The 21799-nt window shown below is 39.8% G+C and overlaps 1 protein-coding gene across 1 annotated transcript in view; it reads left to right on the top strand.

Moving 5' to 3' along the window:
* Positions 1-19984, top strand: part of srcin1a (SRC kinase signaling inhibitor 1a) — a 75275-nt gene extending 55291 nt beyond the window's left edge. The window contains 2 exon segments of the mRNA XM_059003357.1: positions 1735-1875; positions 12558-19984. Of these exon segments, the coding sequence (XP_058859340.1) occupies positions 1735-1875; positions 12558-13046 (630 nt within the window). The 3' untranslated portion in view covers positions 13047-19984.
* The last annotated feature ends 1815 nt before the right edge of the window (positions 19985-21799 follow it).

Below are 21799 nucleotides of genomic sequence, written 5' to 3'. Positions count from 1 at the left end.
TCACTGAACAGACAGGGCTGGTTGCCTTTGTGTTTTATTTGTTTCACTTGAGATTTTGAAATGGTCCCTGTTCATTCTTGTTAAATCTCTTTTTCCCTGTTGTGCTGCTGTGTCCTGGTATTGCCAAGGCTGTGGGCATTGCTGTCGATTCAATAAATCAGATTCCTTGATTCACTGATCTGTCTCCAATCTCTCTGAAATCATCTTTCGGTTTCTCTTTGATTTGTTTTTCTTCTTCTCTCGATGCCCGCTGAACTCACTTAGAAATACAAAAATATCTAACAAGAAACGTTTTGACCAGAAGTCTTTTTTCAAAGCCTTTGAAAGCAAAACATTTGTTGTTGAATGCATTTTGTTTCTTTTAGTATTTTTTCAACAGTTTTAACACCATTGAGTGTTTTATAGAAGAACATAAGAAAGTTTCCGAGCGAGAGGAAGCCGTTCAGCCCATCAGTGCTCACCTGGTTCCTAGAAGGTCTTAAAGGGTTCCAGGGATTCAGCATCATATTTAATATACTTTTTATTATATGCAATAAAATGTTGCACATTTCAAAAGGTACTTTGTAATTTAATAAGAAATGTAATACGGTACTATAGTATACGTAGCACATAAGTCAAGCAACTGAATATAACAAAAACATTGCAGACTTATTTGATTGATGAATCCTGAGTGATGTCATTTGTAGAAAAAATAGTTGGAAGATGAAGAGCCTTTTTGAAAAACCAAACTGCTAATACGCAACCATTTTGTTTTTTCGTACCATGAGCAATTAAAAAGGTAATTTTGTTTTGGCCCTCCGTGTTGAAGAAGGTCCAATTTAGGTTTGGGATGACCTTTATTGTTATTTTTTATTCTTATTTTTTTCTCAATTGAAAGCGAGGAAAATGGCGTATGTATTAAAAAAAAAAAAATCTACAACGTACTGTATGGAAATCGAAACTTAAGGGAGTAGCCACACGTGAGCCAACCTGCCTGTCAACAGATACGTCAAGATTAAGTCTAATTATGAGTGGTAGAGGCTAGCCGCAGGCTTGCATCGTGTAACCAATACAAATACAGTAAAACTGCAGGTGGAAGACACACAGCATCCCACCCATTCTGAGGCTACATTAGCCAATAGCAATACAGTAGACCTTGGAAAGCATGATGTAACATAGGCTTTTTTACTTTTACAAATTTAAACGTAGGCTTAGCCTCCGAGCTGCCACTGAACCCTGTTCCATCCCCCCCCACCACATGATATATAACGTTTTTCACATTGTTCAGAGCTACACAAGCGTGCAACACGTAGAGATTATATAAACGTGAAGCCTGCTGTGTATCCAAGTCCTCTGTAGAATCTCAAGATACACGGTGCGTACTACAACGAAATCGAAAAACTACACAAACCTTTCTACCGCAGGTTTTGTATGAAGCGTTTGCTCTCAGTTTAATTAGTTACTGGAATCCACGTTTCACACACGCTTCTAAATGCTCTTGTTTTTTTCTCCCTCTATCCTCTCCCCTTCTCCCACCCTCCCCTCCTCCTGCTGTCCCTCTTATCCTCTACCTTTTTCCCTGTTCTCTGTCCCTCACACTCTCCTCTCCCCTCCCTCATACTCTCCTCTCCCCTCTGTCACACTCTCTCCTCTGCTCTCTCCTCTCCCTCACACACTCCTCCCCTCTCCTTTCTCCCTCACTCTCTCATCTCCCCTCTCCTCTCCCTCTCTCTTTCCTCCTTCTCCCCTCTCTAGACCAGCAGTGGGTCCCCCTCCACCACTAGGGGGCTCCACTCAGCAGCCTCCAGACTGAAGCACATTCAGCAGAGCAGCCCTGAGAAGAGTAAGCAGAGCAGGACTCGAGAGGAGTGCGGGAGACTGCAGGGCCAGCAGCAGGTATTCCACTTCTGAGGAGCAGAGAGGGGAAAGGGGAGAGGGGAGAGGGGAGCTGTGAATAACCACCCCCTTGTTTTTGCAAGTGAGGTGGGGTTGTTTGTGTTACAATATAAGCTAATGTTTGTTTGTTTACACGTTGGACATTATATTAGATCACAGCACTTGGTATTAGTTGTTTTTTTTTTTGCACAAAATATTTGTTTTTATTATTATTATTTTTAACAAACCATCTTGGCCTTTTATTTTACAGTCTAATGTTATTAAGAGCTTTGTTTAAAATCCAGAAATGCAAAAAAAAAAAAAAAAAAAAAAAAAAGTTTTTATATATATATATATATATATATATATATATATATATATATATATATATATATATATATATATACAGACGTGCTCAAATTTGTTGGTACCCCTCCACAAAAAATGAAGAATGCATAATTTTCTCTGAAATAACTTGAAACTGACAAAAGTAATTGGCATTTTTTATTCAACATAATATTGTAAATAAGAAAACAAATGAAAATGGCATGGACAAAAATGATGGGACCGCTAACCTAATATTTTGTTGCATAACCTTTAGAGGCAATCACTGCAATCAAACGTTTTCTGTAGCTCTCAATGAGACTTCTGCACCTGTTAACAGGTAGTTTGGCCCACTCTTCCTGAGCAAACTGCTCCAACTGTCTCAGGTTTGATGGGTGCCTTCTCCAGACTGCAAGTTTCAGCTCTTTCCATAGATGTTTGATAGGATTCAGATCAGGACTCATAGAAGGCCACTTCAGAATAGTCCAATGTTTTGTTCTTATCCATTCTTGGGTGCTTTTAGCTGTGTGTTTTGGGTCATTATCCTGTTGGAGGACCCATGACCTGCGACTGAGACAGAGCTTTCTGACACTGGGCAGTACGTTTCGCTCCAGAATGCTTGAGATTTCATTGTGCCCTGCACAGATTCAAGGCACCCTGTGCCAGGCGCAGCAAAGCAGCCCCAAAACATAACCGAGCCTCCTCCATCTTTCACTGTAGGTATGGTGTTCTTTTCTTTGAAAGCTTCATTTTTTCTTTTGTGAACATAGAGCTGATGTGACTTGCAAAAAGCTCCAGTTTTGACTCATCTGTCCAAAGGACATTCTCCCAGAAGGATTGTGGCTTGTCAATATGCATTTTAGCAAATTCCAGTCTGGCTTTTTTATGTTTTTCTTTCAAAAGTGGAGTCCTCCTGGGTCCTTCTTCCATGGAGCCCACTTTCGCTCAAAAAGTGACGGATGGTGCGAACAGAAACTGACGTACCTTCACCTTGGAGTTCAGCTTGTATCTCTTTGGCAGTTATCCTTAGTTCTTTTTCTACCATTCGCACTATCCTTCTGTTCAATCTGGGGTCGATTTTCCTCTTGCGGCCGCGCCCAGGGAGGTTGGCTACAGTTCCATGGACCTTAAACTTCTTAATAATATTTGCAACTGTTGTCACAGGAACATCAAGCTGCTTGGAGATGGTCTTGTAGCCTTTACCTTTATCATGCTTGTCTATTATTTTCTTTCTGATCTCTTCAGACAACTCTCTCCTTTGCTTTCTCTGGTCCATGTTCAGTGTGGTGCACACAATGATACCAAACAGCACAGTGACTACTTTTCTCTATTTAAATAGGCTGAATGACGGATAACAAGATTGGAGACATGTGTGATACTAATTAAAGAAACTAATTAGTTTGAAATATCACTATAATCCAATTATGTATTATCTTTTCTAAGGGGTATCAACAAATGTGTCCAGGTCATTTTAGAATATCTTTGTAGAATAAGCAATAATTCATCTCTTTTCACAGCTTCTTTGCTTTATTCTATGACATACCAAAGGCATGCAAGTATACATGATAAAATAGCTTTTAATTTCATCACTTTTCAGGAGGAATGAAGCATTATTTCAATGAGCTGTAAGGGTACCAACAAATTTGAGCACGTCTGTATATATATATATATATATATATATATATATATATATCTATATATATATATATATATATATATATATATATATATATATATATATATATGCCAAACCAGTATCACTCTTCTGGTCAATGGCAGTCTTTGGTGCTTAGTGTTGATTTGGCCTGTGCTGAGGAGATGCTTGCTTAGCAATAGTGGTGCATTCAGCAGAGGATGGTTATAGCCCCTGGGTCCCTAGACTGTTTCACTGTTTATTAAATGCCTTTATAAGCCACGTCCCCATTGTAACAGTGTCAATGATAAAGCGTTCGAAAACGTTTTAAGCCACAACAGGTTCTACATAAACAGTGCGTTAATATCAGCTTTTGGTTTGTTTTTATATTTAGATGTAATGACTTTAATATGTTATAATGTGTTGGGTGTCTCCCTCTAATCAAGTTGAGAGTGTCCTTTTTCTTGCACTCCTTGTGTGACACAGCAAAGAGTGCACGAGAATAAAATACACTTTCAACTTGATCAGAGGCAGCCACTGAACACTTAAAACACTTGCTTTCTGAGGTCATAGCTTTTACAGCACATGTAATGATGTCATCTACATATAATGATGTCATTAAAAATAATAATAATCAGAACTCTGCTGGTACAGTTTCCAAGATTTATGGTGAGAATGTTTCATGGTGACTCTTAAGAAAATTATGAAAACAAAACAAAAATGTATATATATATGACAGTGTTAGGTCGTGCTTTGAAGGGAGGGGGGTGGGGGGGGTAATTTAATTCTGTTTTTACAATGCAGTCCTTGTTGAGATACCGGTATGTGCAAGATACTTACTACTACTACTAATAATAATAATAATTATAATAATAATTATTATAATAATAATAATAATAATAATAATAATAATAATAATAATAATAATAATAATAGTTATAGTAATAATAATAATAACAATAATAATAATAATGGTTATATTTCCTGGTATTAGATTCTTAAGATAAGAATTGAAGTCACGTTTCAGTTGTTAGTTTAATCAGAAGTTCGGTTTACAAACGATACTGCTCTTTAAATAATTCCTGCAAATGGATTTTAATTTCAATTATATTTATCCTTTTTTTTTTTTTTCTAAGTTTGGATGCGAGTCTGGTTAGCAGCGTGGTTGAAAATGAATATTCGCAATACCAAAGTGTCCTGTTATAGGATAATGCAGTGCACTGTGTGAAGTGAAGACTCAAAGGAGGAGAAATACACGGGCGAACAGTCAAATACACAAATATTATAAGGAGTGACTGTTAGTGTGGATCAGATTGCTTTTCAGTTGTATAGAAAAGATGAAAGTACAGTAACAATAAGTAAAACCGATCTGCATCAGATATAACAAAACACATGATATACCCGCTATATATAAAATGGAGAGCCGGCAGTCATGGACAATGTGACCTGACTAAGTGACATTTGTGTGTAAACTAGACCGACAGCATGGAAAGCTTGTTCAAGAATGTTAAGCTGTCATTAACCTGGAGCAAAAACCTACAACCAATGCCTCTCGTTTACAAGGAGATCTCTGCAATATGCCAGCGCTGAGCCGACACCCCAAGCTAACCGCTGCATCGTACCAACTGACGCGATGGGGGGGGGGGGGGGGGGGAGGGTCTACAAGCAAAATATGTTATTGAAGAGGAAAGAGAAGAGTTGGGATCCAAATGGGGGGTTGCCCCAAAAAAGAGAACCCTCCCAGCCCTCGCCCCTGCTGCGCTGACGGTGCGACTCTGCTAGTTAACAATAAAACCAACAGACAACAAATCACAGGACGCTGGACTGGACCCACTGCAGTCGGCGACAAAATTAAGATTTTTATTTGAATTTTTTCGCTTGCAGTGAAAGTTGGACTAACTGGATTTTGAAAACAACCCCCCCCTCCTCCCCCTGCACCCCCACCTCCATTCTACATTTGTTTTAATTATTACTGCAAGGTGAATATGGTTTTTGTTTGTGTGCGGTATGTTGTGTGTTTATTTTGCTATATTTTGCTGTATTCTCAGTGCAGGCAGGCTGCAGCTGCACTGGCGCTGGGTACACTGTAGTTGTTTCTCATGTGGGCTGATCCGTCTCCTCTTCCTTATGACAGTGGACCTCAATATACCTGCAATATGATAGCTACTGAGCAGGGAAAACCAGTGGAAGCATGGTACAGCACAGTCAGTGCACAGTGATGGCATGGTACAGCCCAGGCAAGCATGCTAAATGGAAATTAAGCATGTGGGGTGACTGTTATTTACCAATGTATTAAGTGTTATAAATATTGTTTAATACACTATACAAATATTTATGACTCCAGCACTATGCAAGTCAATGGAGTTAATTCATAAATTTTGGGACTCTTTGCCTTAACTCAGTTAAGTCACCAGATTTCGAACTACCACTAAGACGAATGAGTGTTCAACACACTCACAGAGCTATCATTGCCGTGTAAGTGTAGTGTATCAAACAATATTTAAAACACTTGATACATTGGGAAATGACATTGTTGCAAATAGAGGGTATGTAAACTTTTGACAACAATTAGCAATCTGAAACGGAACACCATAAATCTTGGAAACGCACATCAACAGCAGTATTGTGTTTTATTTATTTACCTTCTATCTACCCTTGTAAAAGTTTCCCACAGGAAAAGCACAGCACAGTGCAATAGAGTACAGTGAAAGCATGGTCAAGCATAGGCAAGCATGGTAAAGAATATTGAGGTATAGTAAAGCATATTAATAAACATGGCAAACCAGGGTGAGCTATGGTTAATGCCCAGTATAACCATGGGAAAAGCATGGCAGGAAAACTGAAAACATACTGTGCAAATTTACTACGGTAAACTTTTCTAGGGTAAAGTTAGACCTCCGAAAGCAGGGGGAATTTATTGCACTTCAAACAGAAAATGTGAATGGTTCAGCTTTGCTAAAAAGTCTTAAATGCAGAGTTGGGGGTGGGGGCAGGGGGGGTCTGGAAGAGGGAAAAGGTGACTTTTTCAAATGCCCATATGAAAAATAGCTGCAGTTAAAAATGAAAGCGCTCCAGCATGACTGCAGTTTAACCATGCTTTGCCTCCAGCCTCCCTCCCCTCATCGCTGTGTTTTTACCTGCAGTTATTTTATTTTTTTTTCATATGGGCTACCAGGGGTCAAAACACAACACAGGATGAAATATGAGGAACAAAAAAAAGCACTAAAATGAACCGACCCTGGGTGCCGAAATGCAGGAAAAAATAAATAAAAACGAGAGCACATAGCTATAACAAAGAGCTTTTCAGAAATTCTGACAATCTTATTAACAACATGTGGAGAATGTAGGGGTGAGCTGATACACACTCATACTGCCTTTAAAGCTCCTTTCACACTGGCAATCCTACCTAGCTAACCGGGTCACAATCCCGCGTAGTGTGAAATCACATACCCGGGTCCCAGCGACCCCACCTCAGGATGTGGGTCGACATGCTGTGACCCGGGTTGAGCGAGACAAAATGCTTCACGGACTTTCGTGAGCTGACGCAATAACAAACAGCCACGCCTGCGGTGAAAGTTTCACTTCCGCAAGGAACGTGTCTGTTGATTCTTTTGAGCCATATTTCTATGGATTGAGACACAGCATGAGCCAGACTGCAGCAGGAATGTAGAAACATTTGCTCTAATCAACATTTGGGCTGACGGTTCAATCCACAGAAGCTGGAAGCGTCAGTAACAAGCTGCTTCCGGGGCACTGATACGCGCGTTGTGCACTTGAGTCTGTCACCCATGTCAAGCCAAGCAGCATGAAAATCACATACCTGACCCGCATACCTGACCCGCATGGCACCGTGTAGATCATGCCGTGTAGATCATGCCAGTGTGAAAGGGGTATAAGAAGTATTTATCGGCAGGTATTAAATAAATCCATTCAATCCATACCGATAATGAATGTTTTCGAAATGGCAGTAAAAATGTCTGATCCCCAGGTGAGAGGAAAATTCACGTCCAAACTCGATTGTAAAGGTGAGGGAAGGACAGCTTTTCTTGTTTTGGATTCAACACGTTATAGTGAATGGATTCATTTAATACCTGCCGATAAATGTACATCTCAAAGGCAGTGTGAGTTTCAGCTCACCCCTATGAGAATGCCTGTCGATTATGACTGGTTTATCATTCTGATCATCTATCGCAGTACCTAGAGTGGGTGTCCACTCTCCTTAGGCCACAGGTCAAGGTAATTAGTGACCGTTTACTCTTACTCCCCCATTAACTGTCATAGACACCTATCCCCCATCCCCCCAAGGCTTTCCCTGACCCCCAGACACCCGCCCCCAGTCAGTCTATTAACCCAGCACTGTGCCCCGCGATCATTCAAGGTGATTCTTGCACACCTGTGTTCAGGTGTAGTTGTATACACAGACATTTCCGAGCTTCACCTGCTTGAATAATTCCTATTATTTAATGATTCATTATTTGCGCTACTTCCAAAATGCAGCTCTGTGTTAACGCAATTAAAACATAGTTAATATGTCCAGCTGACCCTGTCTCTTATGTCAGTCAATGTGTCTAGCTGACCCTGTCTCTTATATCAATGTGTCCAGCTGACCCGGTCTCATATCAGTTTATGTGTCCAGCTGACCCTGTCTCTTATATCAGTCAATGTGTCCAGCTGACCCTGTCTCTTATATGAGTATGTCCAGCTGACCCGGTCTCATATCAGTTTATGTGTCCAGCTGACCCTGTTTCTTATATCAGTCAATGTGTCCAGCTGACCCTGTCTCTTATATGAGTATGTCCAGCTGACCCTGTCTCTTATATCAGTCAATGTGTCCAGCTGACCCTGTCTCTTATATGAGTATGTCCAGCTGACCCGGTCTCATATCAGTTTATGTATCCAGCTGACCCTGTCTCTTATATCAGTCAATGTGTCTAGCTGACCCTGTCTCTTATATCAATGTGTCCAGCTGACCCGGTCTCATATCACTTTATGTGTCCAGCTGACCCTGTCTCTTATATCAGTCAATGTGTCCAGCTGACCCTGTCTCTTATATGAGTATGTCCAGCTGACCCGGTCTCATATCAGTTTATGTGTCCAGCTGACCCTGTCTCTTATATCAGTCAATGTGTCCAGCTGACCCTGTCTCTTATATGAGTATGTCCAGCTGACCCGGTCTCATATCAGTTTATGTGTCCAGCTGACACTGTCTCTTATATCAGTCAATGTGTGCAGTTGTCTTGAGACACTCTTACGCGACAAGAGACAACAGTACATATTAGCTTATCACTAATGCTTTAGTTAAAAAGAAAAGCTACACGATTCATAATTATCAGCGTTATCCATGAAGAATCTGGATTGCTGTGCACCAGGCACGCTTAATAAGATGTACTGGAATGTGGTCCGAGCTGGCGTCATGACCGTCTGTGATTCATATTGTGTGAAGGAACAGGCTGTGCAGAGCAGGAGAGGCATGCAGGCAGGAGGGAGCCGCAGGCAGGGAGGCAGAAGCGAGGCAGCGAGCTCTCACAGAATGAAACACGCAGAGACAAGGGGAGGGAAACCAGAGAGAGTACAGGGAGCACAACGCAGGCCAGCACACACAGACCTGTCCGCTCTCACAGAGCCGGGCTGCTACACGGGGGCATCTCTCAAACCGGACAGGCGCGTCGCTCGGACAGGGACAAGTTATTTTCATTCTGTTTAAGCATCGCCTTAACAGCAAAATAAACGCGTTGTTAATTAGATCTCACAATCGAAATCTTCAGGATGAAGGATTGTTTTTTTTGGTTGTTGGTGATTTTTTTTTCCTGAAGCTGATCTTTATATATATATATATATATATATATATATATATATATATATATATATATATATCCTATTTTTTACATCATTTAAACCTTTTGTATACATTCCCCCCAAAAATCATAAATTTTATATATACACAGGTTCTGAGATAATTAAAAATATATACTGTATATCGGCTAAGTAAATTAATTAGTTTTATTTATTTATCACATCATGATATAAAGTAACATGTTTGAGATTTTATTTATATATATATATATATTAAAAAATACTGTATGTGTGTGCAGGAGGACTTCAGAACGAGGTTACGTTAAGAGACAGGGTCAGCTGTACTGTGTGTAACTGATTACAAACCAAGCCACAGTTACAAGATACAATTTGTTACTTTTGCACACAGTGCTATTCCTAGCTGTGCAGTTGAACCCCTCTCAGCTGAACTGACAGCCCAGGATCACACAGATGCTTTGTTTGGGGTGAAGGGGAGTCTTCTTCCTGCCCGTGTACATACTGGTGTAACGTTTTCGGGGGACACTCCATCGGTTTGGGTTGTACTGGTGAGCTGGTTCCCAGAGTATTGTATAATCAGCTATGCGCCCTGTCATTCTGAACTTGGGCATTCACCAGTCACAACTGCTTGTGAGTGCTGTGGGCGTGCAGTATCTGCAGGACTGGATCAAATCAAATCAAAATTGTATCTCAGTTGTTGCTTTGCCGTTGTCTTCTGATTTGACCTACGATTTAGATTTCATTGAATTTTTTTTTTTAAAGAAATCTCCAGAAATATACATATTAAGTGATAAATATCTAAGTTTATATGTATGTGTGTATATATATATATATATATATATATATATATATATATATATATATAGTAACATTGTGTATCAGTTTTTTTTTTTCTATAGAACTATTGTTATTTTTTATAAAATGGTTGTCATTCACTTTGAGATTGAGCACTTACCCCTGGTGGCCACACCCTGCATTCGTGCAGCACAGTGATTCTGCATTCCTCTGAACTAACATTGCAGGAGCCGGGCTTTCATGACTGGGGTGAAAGAGGACAGGGGTTAAAACTTGGGGGGCGGGCGCGGTGGGGGGGGGGATATTTGAGCACATTAAAATCTTTACTGCAAATTAAAGGCAAACACAGAAAAACCTTATAAACAATTTGTAACTTAATAATTTATCATTTAAAAAAATCGTGTATATTTGTATGTGTGTGTGTTTGTGTCTGTATGTGTGTGTCTGTATGCATGTATGAGTGTCTGTATGTGTGTGTGTCTGTATGCGTGTGTGAGTGTGTCTGCGTGTGCGTGTGAGTGTGAGTGTGTGTGTTCGCATGCGTGTGAGTGTGTGTCTGTATGTATGTGTGTGCGTGTGTGAGTGCATGTCTGTATGCGTGTGTGTTTGCGTGAGTGTGTCTGTATGTGTGTATGTCTGTTTTTATTTCGGGTGGGAAAAATCACAATCTGAACTCAGCACCACAATGAAAAGATATAATAAAAAAAATGTCCCTTTGACATCAGGGAGGGTGTGAAACACACAACATCAGAGTCAGGAAGGCCCTGCCAAGCATCAGCAACACAGACTAACCCTAACCCGGGGCCCCTTGCACCCCAGCCCGAGTGCCCACAGTGTGTCTGCACAGCGCAGCAGCAGAGACCCCATTCCAGAGCACTGTGAGATTACTGCCCTGAGCTGGATGCCACAAAACACTGAGAAAGTCTGACACAATGTGACCAAACCCATCGACACTAGAGCTCATCCAGGTCAGGGAATGGATTTCCAGCTCTTGGTTAGCATTACTAACATATGCATATCATTGTAGTAAAACCTGGACTGGTTTGAACTGCTGTGCAATGGGAGTCTTTATCTGCTGCTCTGCTTAATGTATTTTGTGTGTCTCTGAAACGGGAGAGAGTTTAGTTCTCTACTGAGTTGTATTTGAATTTAGCATGGTATTACAACAGCACCCTCTTGTGGGGAATGGTAGCACTGCAATTCTTCCAACTCGACTGTAATCTTTTAGCAGCTTTCTTATTGAGTGTGCATCAGTTAAGCATGTCTATTTAAAGTACCGCAATGCCAGTACTGTAACTGCAGTGACCCATTACATGCTGCTGCTTTGAATTACAGGAATTTTACAACGTTAATGTCAGCCTTTTTAAGTGCAGTGCAAAAGACTAGAGGATGGAAACTTCTTTGACAAAAAAAATGAATACAAAAGTTGCAGCACTGCCTTGCTATTATACAAGAGGACTTGGATAAAAGAAGCCAGATTGTCTCCCGTTCTTCTGTCTGTCTGTCTGTCTGTCTGTCTGTGTGTGTGTCATGTATTTACTTGGTTGTTGCTGTTGTAAGGTGAACCAGACAAGTAGTGTGCACGCTTGCAGAGTCCCACCTTAATTAATTAACCCTGTGTTTCTTTTTTTTTATTTCCTCACTGTTTCCTTCTTTTCTCTCCACTCACTCCCCTCACCCCTGCCTGGTTCTGCACCTCGCCGATGCACTTTACTCTGTGTCTCTCACCCTCGCTCTCTCCCGCTCTCTCGCTTTTGGGGTGCAGTGAGTGACTTCTGAACTGCGCTGAGCCGTGTGTGCGTGGCGCTGAAAGAACTGCTCTCCTTGTATTTCCTGCTAACAAAAAAAAATCAAAAAGCCTGCCTGCCTGCCTGCAGTGTGAGCCCTGCCACCCACTCCCCACAGTCTCTCTGCCTGCAGTGTGAGCCCTGCCACCCACTCCCCACAGTCTCTCTGCCTGCAGCTGCTGCCTCTATGTCGGGAGGTGGGTTTTGTGGAGGGGTGTGTTGGAGGTGATGTGGCCTCTGGCAACAAGACTACTTTTTTTCTCTTTTTTGTGTTCGCCATCCTTCCTCCTGTTCCGCTCTCCTCCTCCTCCTCCTCCTCCTCCTCTTCTTCTATGCTCTCCTCCCGCCTCCAGGCCCTTGGATTCAGCAAAGCGTCCGCGGAGCCTCAGCAGCCCCCGTCTGCCAAGTCCGTGAGTTTCTGCGACGGCAGTGGCGTGTTCGCGCCAGGGTTGAAGAAATACCCCCAGGACCGCAGCTCCTCCTCTTCTCTCCCCTCCTCCCGTCACCCCCCCTCCTCGAGCCAGGCCAGGGCTCTGCTCTCCAGCCTCTCTGCTGAAGCACTGCTCTCCTCCAGCTTCAGACAGCGGCTGGTAAAGGAGCCCCATGCCTCCCCCCCCTCCTCCTCCCCCCGTGCTTCCCTCTCCCCCACCCCGCTCCCCCTGCCCAACGGTCGGCCAGCAGCCTCCTCTCCCCCCGCTGCCCCTCCCCCGACGGGACCCCTCTCCTCCCTCTCCCTCTCGCTGTCCTCGCTCGGACTCAAGTACCCTGCACTCAACAGCTTCAAGGAGAGGGGGGCCAGCAAGGCCCTGCCCAAGCCGGTCAGCCACGGAGCCACGCATTGACACGGCCACGCGACAAACACAAGCGAGAGAGGGAAATACAAACAACCACGGAGCCACGCAGTGACACGGCCACGCAAGGAAACAACCACAGAAAAAAATGAAGAGGCAATAACAATTCGACAAACTGCCCAGCAAGTGAGAAAGCGAGCAAACCAGACTCCGCAGATCTGAGGGACGCTTTCCTTAACCCAGCAGTAGAAGCAGCAGCTATTCTGAAGACACGTATGCAATGTGCTGTACTGGTTACCGGACTGCTAGATTGTTATCCAGTATACACAAAGGTTCAATGATTTATAGAATATTGTATATGGTTCAAGTCATTCTGACCTTTGGTAAAAAAAAAACCAAAACAGCTTTTATCTTACACTGCAACACATTTTTTGTTATAAGAATCATTTAAAAAGAACAGCTAACCCTGACGCCATTTCCACCTCACTTTGCGCTTTGCAATATCGTCCACTAGAGAGCAGTATAGAGCCAAACGTAAAAGTAAGAAGTGAAATCCTAGCGGTGTATTTTTTATTTATTATTTAAGGTGGCATCACAACTTTAACAAAAATAACCCAAATGTAATTAAGAATTTAATTTAAGATTTTTTTTTTTTTTTGTTAAAATTCTGATGCCGCCTTTGAATACAAACATCAATCTCTCTTTTCTACTTTCACCTGAAGAAGAGACCTTTGAGGTCTTGAAAGCATTGTGATTAATTATTGTTCAGTTCGTCCAGTAAAATGTGTCTAAACGTATGTGCAACGTAAGTCTTTCTGGAGAGACTTTCTTACCGGCAATATAATTTGTACTGGTAATAAGAAATCCCCAAAAGACCGCAGCCGGTGGCTTATACACTGTTACGTGTATAATAATATGAGGAGATCGAGAACCGGGGGCGTGAACTTGGGCACACACTGAATCGCCCAGGTGATTCCTAGCAGGTCAACAAAATCCAATCAACGTCGATGTTAAATCTCTGGAATCGTATCACACCTCGGAGAAGGACAGGTCAGTTATTGATGTGTATTATTATTATTGTTGTCGTGTGCAGCGTTTGTTAGTAGAAGTTGAATTGAAGTAGACTGGTATATTTTTGTCTAAAAACACGCTTGCTATCAAATTTTTTGTTTCAATTGTCACGCTGGTGTAAACGCAAAAAAAATAAGAAAACGTTGAGTTGTTTGCACAAAAATATATCATGTTCAAAATAAAATGTAAAAATGAATACAGTATACCGATATTTAAAAGTGAAACGTTCTTCGACGTGTTTCCTGGTAAACGGCCAAAATTGCCGGCGTTTTTAAACGTTTGGAGTGGCGTACTGGGAACTGTAGCCTGTATATGACAATGCAGAGATAGTAATACGCGCTGTAAAATAAATTAATACATACATTAATGTAACCTGCTGGCAGAGTCGGAACAACGGATTCTCGCCATACATGATATGTTGAAAATAGCTGAAAAAAATGGATTTAGACACATAATAAATATTTTTTTTCATTGAAAAGTGCTGCGATGATTTGCGTCTTCCATATGCCCCATATACAGTATGTATCTGTCCCCATATAACTGGTCGCCGTGCAGGAAAGCGTTAATAAGGATGCAAAACACTAACGCTTTCAAAACTAACCAGTGAAATATGGAGTATTTTAACCATAGGTAATTGTTAAACTATTTATTATTATTATTAACAATAATAATAATAATAATGATACTGCTGACAGAATATATTTACAACCACATATTGCTGCAGTAGCAAGATCAAAGTAGAGGAAGCTAAGACTGTTTGTGTATTTTCATATCAGAAGTTATAATTAATAGATTTGAACATTCGATACTGTTTATTAATCACACGGTGATGGTGAAGCATTCTTCACACGGTGATGGTAATGCATTCTTCACACGGCGATGGTAATGCATTCTTCACACGGCGATGGTGAAGCATTCTTCACACGGTGATGGTAATGCATTCTTCACACGGCGATGGTGAAGCATTCTTCACACGGTGATGGTAATGCATTCTTCACACGGTGATGGTAATGCATTCTTCACACGGCGATGGTGAAGCATTCTTCACACGGTGATGGTGAAGCATTCTTCACACGGTGATGGTAATGCATTCTTCACACGGCGATGGTGAAGCATTCTTCACACGGTGATGGTAATGCATTCTTCACACGGTGATGGTAATGCATTCTTCACACGGCGATGGTGAAGCATTCTTCACACGGTGATGGTGAAGCATTCTTCACACGGTGATGGTAATGCATTCTTCACACGGCGATGGTGAAGCATTCTTCACACGGTGATGGTGAAGCATTCTTCACACGGTGATGGTGAAGCATTCTTCACACAGTGATGGTGAAGCATTCTTCACACAGTGATGGTGAAGCATTCTTCACACGGTGATGGTAATGCATTCTTCACACGGCGATGGTGAAGCATTCTTCACACGGTGATGGTAATGCATTCTTCACACAGTGATGGTGAAGCATTCTTCACACAGTGATGGTAATGCATTCTTCTCACGGTGATGGTAATGCATTCTTCACACGGTGATGGTGAAGCATTCTTCACACGGTGATGGTAATGCATTCTTCACACGGCGATGGTGAAGCATTCTTCACACGGTGATGGTAATGCATTCTTCACACGGTGATGGTGAAGCATTCTTCACACAGTGATGGTAATGCATTCTTCACACGGTGATGGTAATGCATTCTTCTCACGGTGATGGTAATGCATTCTTCACACGGTGATGGTAATGCATTCTTCACACAGTGATGGTGAAGCATTCTTCACACGGTGATGGTGAAGCATTCTTCACACAGTGATGGTAATGCATTCTTCTCACGGTGATGGTAATGCGTTCTTCACACGGTGATGGTGAAGCATTCTTCACATGGTGATGGTGAAGCATTCTTCACACGGTGATGGTGAAGCATTCTTCACACGGTGATGGTAAAGCATTCTTCACACAGAGTACAATCAATGTTTTAATAACATGGTGAAGATTAAAATGTGTGAAGGAAGAACAGATAGTGGAGGACGAGGAGTTTTTTAAAAATATTTTGTTTGCTTTTTTAAAATAAAATATCTTAAATATCTAAAAGCACAGAATAAATTATACAATGTAAACTGTAGCTTACTATTTTGTAGAGCATAGCAGAACAGTAACGAATCGGTGAATTGTGGCTGAATCGGGATCCTTTCTTTACATGGCATATTGTACCTTAATAGAAGTTTGTATCGTCATACAAGAACAAAAGCACAACATTGTAGCTCATTGTAGTTCACCAAGTGGTCCGTGAATGAAGAATAAATGTACTTATTATAGCTGGCATGAGCACACACTTTCCCTGTCATATTCATTTTTTTAACAAAATGGTTCCGGCCTTAAATGACCAATCATATTGTGCTTTATACAAGCGGCCCATCAGGACCATCGCATGTATCGCGATGCATATCGCATCGTATTGTGATGCATATCGTATCGTACCGGGATGCATATCGCATCGTATTGTGATGCATATCGCACGGTGCTAGGTATTGTATCGTGATGCATAGCGTATCATGATCGGTATCGTATTGTGATGCATAGTGTATCGTGATGCATACCGTATCGTGATAGATATTGTATCGTGATAGATATTGTATCGTGATGCATACCGTATCATGATAGATATTGTATCGTGATGCACAGCGTATCATGATACGTATCGGATCGTGATGTATTTCGTATCGTGATGTATATCGTATCGTGATGTATATCATATTGTGGTAGGTATCGTATCGTGATGCATATCGTATCGTGACACACATCGCATCGTGATAGGTATTGTGTCGGAATGCATATCGTATCGCGATGCATATCATATCGCGGTAGGTATCGTATCGTGGAAGGTATCTTATCGGGAGATTCGTGTATCGTGACACCCTAGGGATACAAAGTAACATTATTTGTAAAAATTCTAATAATTTCAATTAAAGATTATATATATATATATATATATATATATATATATATATACTGACATGTTAAGACAATCAGTATTTTGTTATTTCCCTAGCAGTGTGCTACTTTATCCAGGTTCATCCCTGACTGGGTATTATTTAGGAAACCTGCTGTGCAGTTCAGTCTGCTAGCAGTACATCAGGTAGCGATGCTAGGAGAGAGTGCATTGCCATGTCACTGGCCTCTGAGTTTCTGATGTGGGAAGATTATGGAACGTTTTACTTATTGAAACTTTTTTTTTTAAAAGCCAACAAAAAAGTTATTGATATTTATATATCTATATGTACACACCAGAATATATTAAAAAAAATCACAACACAAAACAAGGCCAAACATGTTAACTTTTGATCAGGCATTGTATAAAACAACTGAGCACAAACTATGTATACCTTATGTATCACAAAACAAACACAAAAACTGTGTACTACTGAGAACAGTGACTTAGTGAAGGGACCTGATACAGCACGTTACAATGTGCTACTTGTACAGTTCAGTTTTGAGAAGCTTTGCATGAGAGCTTTAAGAAGACACCTGGTTAGTTATCGATAATTCGTACCTGCCTAAAAAGAGTTACATATGGAAACGCAGGAATACACTGTGGTGAGCCTCGCAGTAAAAAAACAGAACAGTCATCCCTCCTGCATTTAAGCACAAAAATATTTAAATACATTTTAAGAAAAAAAGGATATCTTTATGTTTATGTATTGAATTACTATATAGTGTTAAGAAAAGTGTGATATATAGATTAAATATTATATAATGTACAATTTTAAACAAATACTCTTCTCATCTCTATCGTTATTTGTATAATTAAGCCTTATTTGTACAGATTTTATTTGACAAATATTGACCATTTTAGCAGATAATTTAAATTGCAATCAATCTTCATATTTTTAGTGAGTATTAACATTTTTATATTTAGTTCAAATATATATGTACATATCACTATATATAATATATATATAAAGTTAATAATATTCATTTTAGATTATATGATTTTTTTTTAAGCTTGTGTACTTCAAATCAGCCTTTTTAGTCTTACAGTAGCCTGTCAGGGTTTGAAATAAGCACAGTTAGAGGAATTACAATAGCGCCCTTCCATGGACTGTTTACCTGGTTTCTTTAAATATTTATATAGTGGTACATGATGGGTTTTTTTCTGTTTATTATAATATAACCTTGCAGACAATGCTGTTACTGTGGCCGAAAATACAGCAAAAGAAAAAATGCACCATTTTTTAAGTGCGAGTCAGGATGCTAATATGATGATGATATTTTGTATAAAGGCTAAGTGTAATCACTTCAGTTCTAGTCCTGGACTTTTTCCTTTTCACTGTAGCCTAACATCACTGTTATTTGTAACAGGAGGGACTCAAGAGCAGCTTGTTCTTTGTACAGTAACCAGAATTGATGAAGAGCACTACCAGGGTGAGCTAGTTTTGTTATTCGTGTACTGTGCATTTTCAGGGATGGAAATAAGACTCCCATTGCATAGCAGTTTGCTCCATTCCTGGTTTTACTCTGAGTTTAATAAGTCACACTGTGGCTAGTCAAGCTCATAGTAAAACCTGGAATGGGTGAAACTGCTACGTATCAGGAGTCTTGTTTTTATGAATACAAACAAGAAGATAATATGGGCGGTCGTGCCCAATGGTCAAAGTGTAGAATTGCTAGCATGTCGACAAAGCAAACAAACGTTTGTGTCCGTCAGTGTGAGAATTACCTAGAAGCATTCCTTCCATTGCAAATCTTGGAAATGAGTTTTCTACCTGAAGCACATATAGTCTTTCTGAGCAGATTGTGAACTGTTTTAAATGATGCAGGCATGGAAACAAGACTCTCGTTGCATAGTGTCTATTCCTGGTTTTACTGTGAGTTTAATAAAACATAGTTGAGCTTGTTACCTATACACTGTGGTGAGTCAGGCTTGTAGTAAAACCTGGAATGGGTGAAGCTGCTATGCAATAGGAGTCTTATTGCCAGCCCTGTGATGGGAGATTCTATGCATTGACTCAGAACTGGGTGAACTGAAACACATCTTTCATAACGCTTTATAACCTCGTTCTAACATTGTTGAAAACTTGTAAAACTTTCCTTGTAAACCCTGGGGTCAGTTTTAATTGGGGGGGGGGGGGGGGGGGGAGGGTGTTCAGCGATTTCTAAAATCTTCGTACCTATTTGTGATGATTGGAATAGTTCTGGGTGATCTTTTGCGTCCCATTTTGTATTTTTATTAACTTGACTTGCTTTACTGAAAGTGGCATATTTTCTCCCCCCCCCCCCCCCAAAAAAAAAAAAAAAAAAAATCTCCACCAAGAACAATTCTAAACATTTCTAAAAAATAGACTGAAATGTAATTTTTATATTACTGAATATTTATCAGAAGTCTTATTTGATACATTATTTTAACCTCTGACATGTTTTTTTTCTGTAAAAAAAAGTTGTTTTTTTTTTTGCTTTTTATTAATTTAAAGGCTGTCTACATGAATGTGTGGATGTTAAACTCATGGCATCAACAATCTGTATATAAACATTTACCCTTTTCCATATAAAATGAGTTTGTTTTGTTTGTTTTTTTACAAAAAGGAGAAAGTCCCATCTTCTGCATGTATATTCTCAATTGCACGCTGCAGTCTGCAATGTTGTCTATATGTTTAAAAATAAAGTGACTCAACTGATTTAAAAAAAAAAAAAACTGTAGAAAAATAACCCTTTTAATTTTTTAGTTTATACTGTGTGTTAGTCGCTCAGGCATGAGTTTTACTGTGGTCTGTAATTAATTAATACAATAAAGAAACGTGGAAAAATATTATAACAATAAATCTGACAGTTTCAAAACCAGACATTTTCAGAAACCAATGACGGTGTTGTTTTTCTAAAGAGTGATGCTTCCATTTGTAGAGTAGAGTGATATATTTAAAAAAAATAATAATAATAATAATAATAAAAAGCTATAACTGATGAGTCTGGATGCCATGATGATATTCTGTGAGAAATGTGTTTGTGAGAAAATTCTGAATTAAGAGACTGCTGTTTTTCTTTTGTTTTTTTTTTTGTAAATAAGTGCTGTGTTTGTGTGACTAATAAAGTACAGCTCTCTTACGGATGAGTCTCGAGTTGTTACTCTGAAACAGGAAGAAACAACAAAAACATCAGCGGTCACGAACCCCTGAACTCTACCCTTTGACCTCAAACTTTGTCAGCCGCCCTTCTCCACCATGCATGCCCATTGGCTCATTTGCTGGTTCTTCGGTTAGCGCTGCCCTGCACCTCCCCCTCCACCAATCAGAACACTGGATTACATGCCACCTCGTAACACAGAAAACATTCCTCCTCAGTCATCTTGCTATTGATGAGAAATAGAAGGGTCTGTAATTTAGAACCAAGGTATCTAAACTTCATTGTTACAGATGGGAAAGTTGTTCCAATAGCTTTTAAAATCCTTTCTTCTACCCCTTCAGTTGTTATAATTCTAACTGCTCCCCCTGTATGAAACCTTGTGCAGTTAAATTCTACTAACATTTCTCTTCACATTGACTAGTCTCTAAGGGTACAGCACCACACAAAATTGCTTTCGCCAAGTAGCGCAATTAAAGATTGTGCAGCAAGAGGTTGCTTGAAACCTTGCCTAGTGCAACAGCCATCAGCTACCGGTGCTTTCAAGGGTTTAGCCAGTGGTCCAGAGTTCTTCTGTTTCTCCAATAATGAGATCCACTCCTATTCATTTGTTTTTTACTTGGTTTATAGTTTGCTGAGAATCCTTGTCAGAGCGTTATTGTAATTTCTAGATCTTAAAAATTTTATTCTTCTGGTAGTGCTGACTAGCGTTCTGCAATTCAAATGATAAAGACAAAAAAACCCCACTTTTTTTAGAATTCCATTTATTTCCAACACATTTTTATTTATATATATATATAACATTTTTGTTGCAGGTTGCATTGTTTTTAAAGCACTGAACCATGGACATATTAAAGGGACTTGTTTCATGCAGGCTGGTTTAGCAAAGTTACACCATTTCATATTAGCAACATTTCTAAAACAAAGTTCATAATAATATTTTTTTTAATATAATATGTTACACATTTAAAGACAGTATGTACAAAACAAGAAAAAATAAACTTTACAGCAAATATTTGCATACATCTATTTAAATGCATATGCATATACAGTATTTTTTAATGTGTGTAAATATATATATATATATGCATATATATATTTGTATGCATGTTTGCGTTTGACAGTTTTGTCCAAGGCCCCACTGGAATGGTCTGGTTTACTTAATCTTTCTGGAAGCTCGAGAGTCAGCAGATACTAGGTGTTGAGACAGCTGTAAACAACACTGTAAATCAAAGCCAAACTAAATGAACGACACAGTAGCAATTTCCTAACGTTTCACCCAGCCAGTGTCTGTAACTTTCCTGCAAACAAGGACACATCATTTCTTTAAGAAAAAAATATTGAAAAAAAAAAAACACTTTCTATAGCAGCATATTAAGTTCTCTTTTTTTTTTTTTTAGAATGGATAAGGAAACTGCATAGTTGTCTTTTTACGAATGTGCTTTTTGTTAAGCATTTGGAGAGAGGTAAGTGCGTGTTTTTGTTTTATTTTCTTATTGTATTTTGTAACCTTGGAAACTATATATTTTTTTAAAAGCGGGTTTGTTTGTTGTATTGTTTCTGAATTGCGTACTGTATCTTTAATGCGCTGTGTCTGCAGCAACGAGACGATCGACACGCCACCCAAATG

The sequence above is a fragment of the Acipenser ruthenus genome, chromosome 28 (genome assembly GCF_902713425.1).
Source record: "Acipenser ruthenus chromosome 28, fAciRut3.2 maternal haplotype, whole genome shotgun sequence".
NCBI classification, from domain to species: domain Eukaryota; kingdom Metazoa; phylum Chordata; class Actinopteri; order Acipenseriformes; family Acipenseridae; genus Acipenser; species Acipenser ruthenus.
This window is presented reverse-complemented; position numbering and strand designations above follow the sequence as displayed.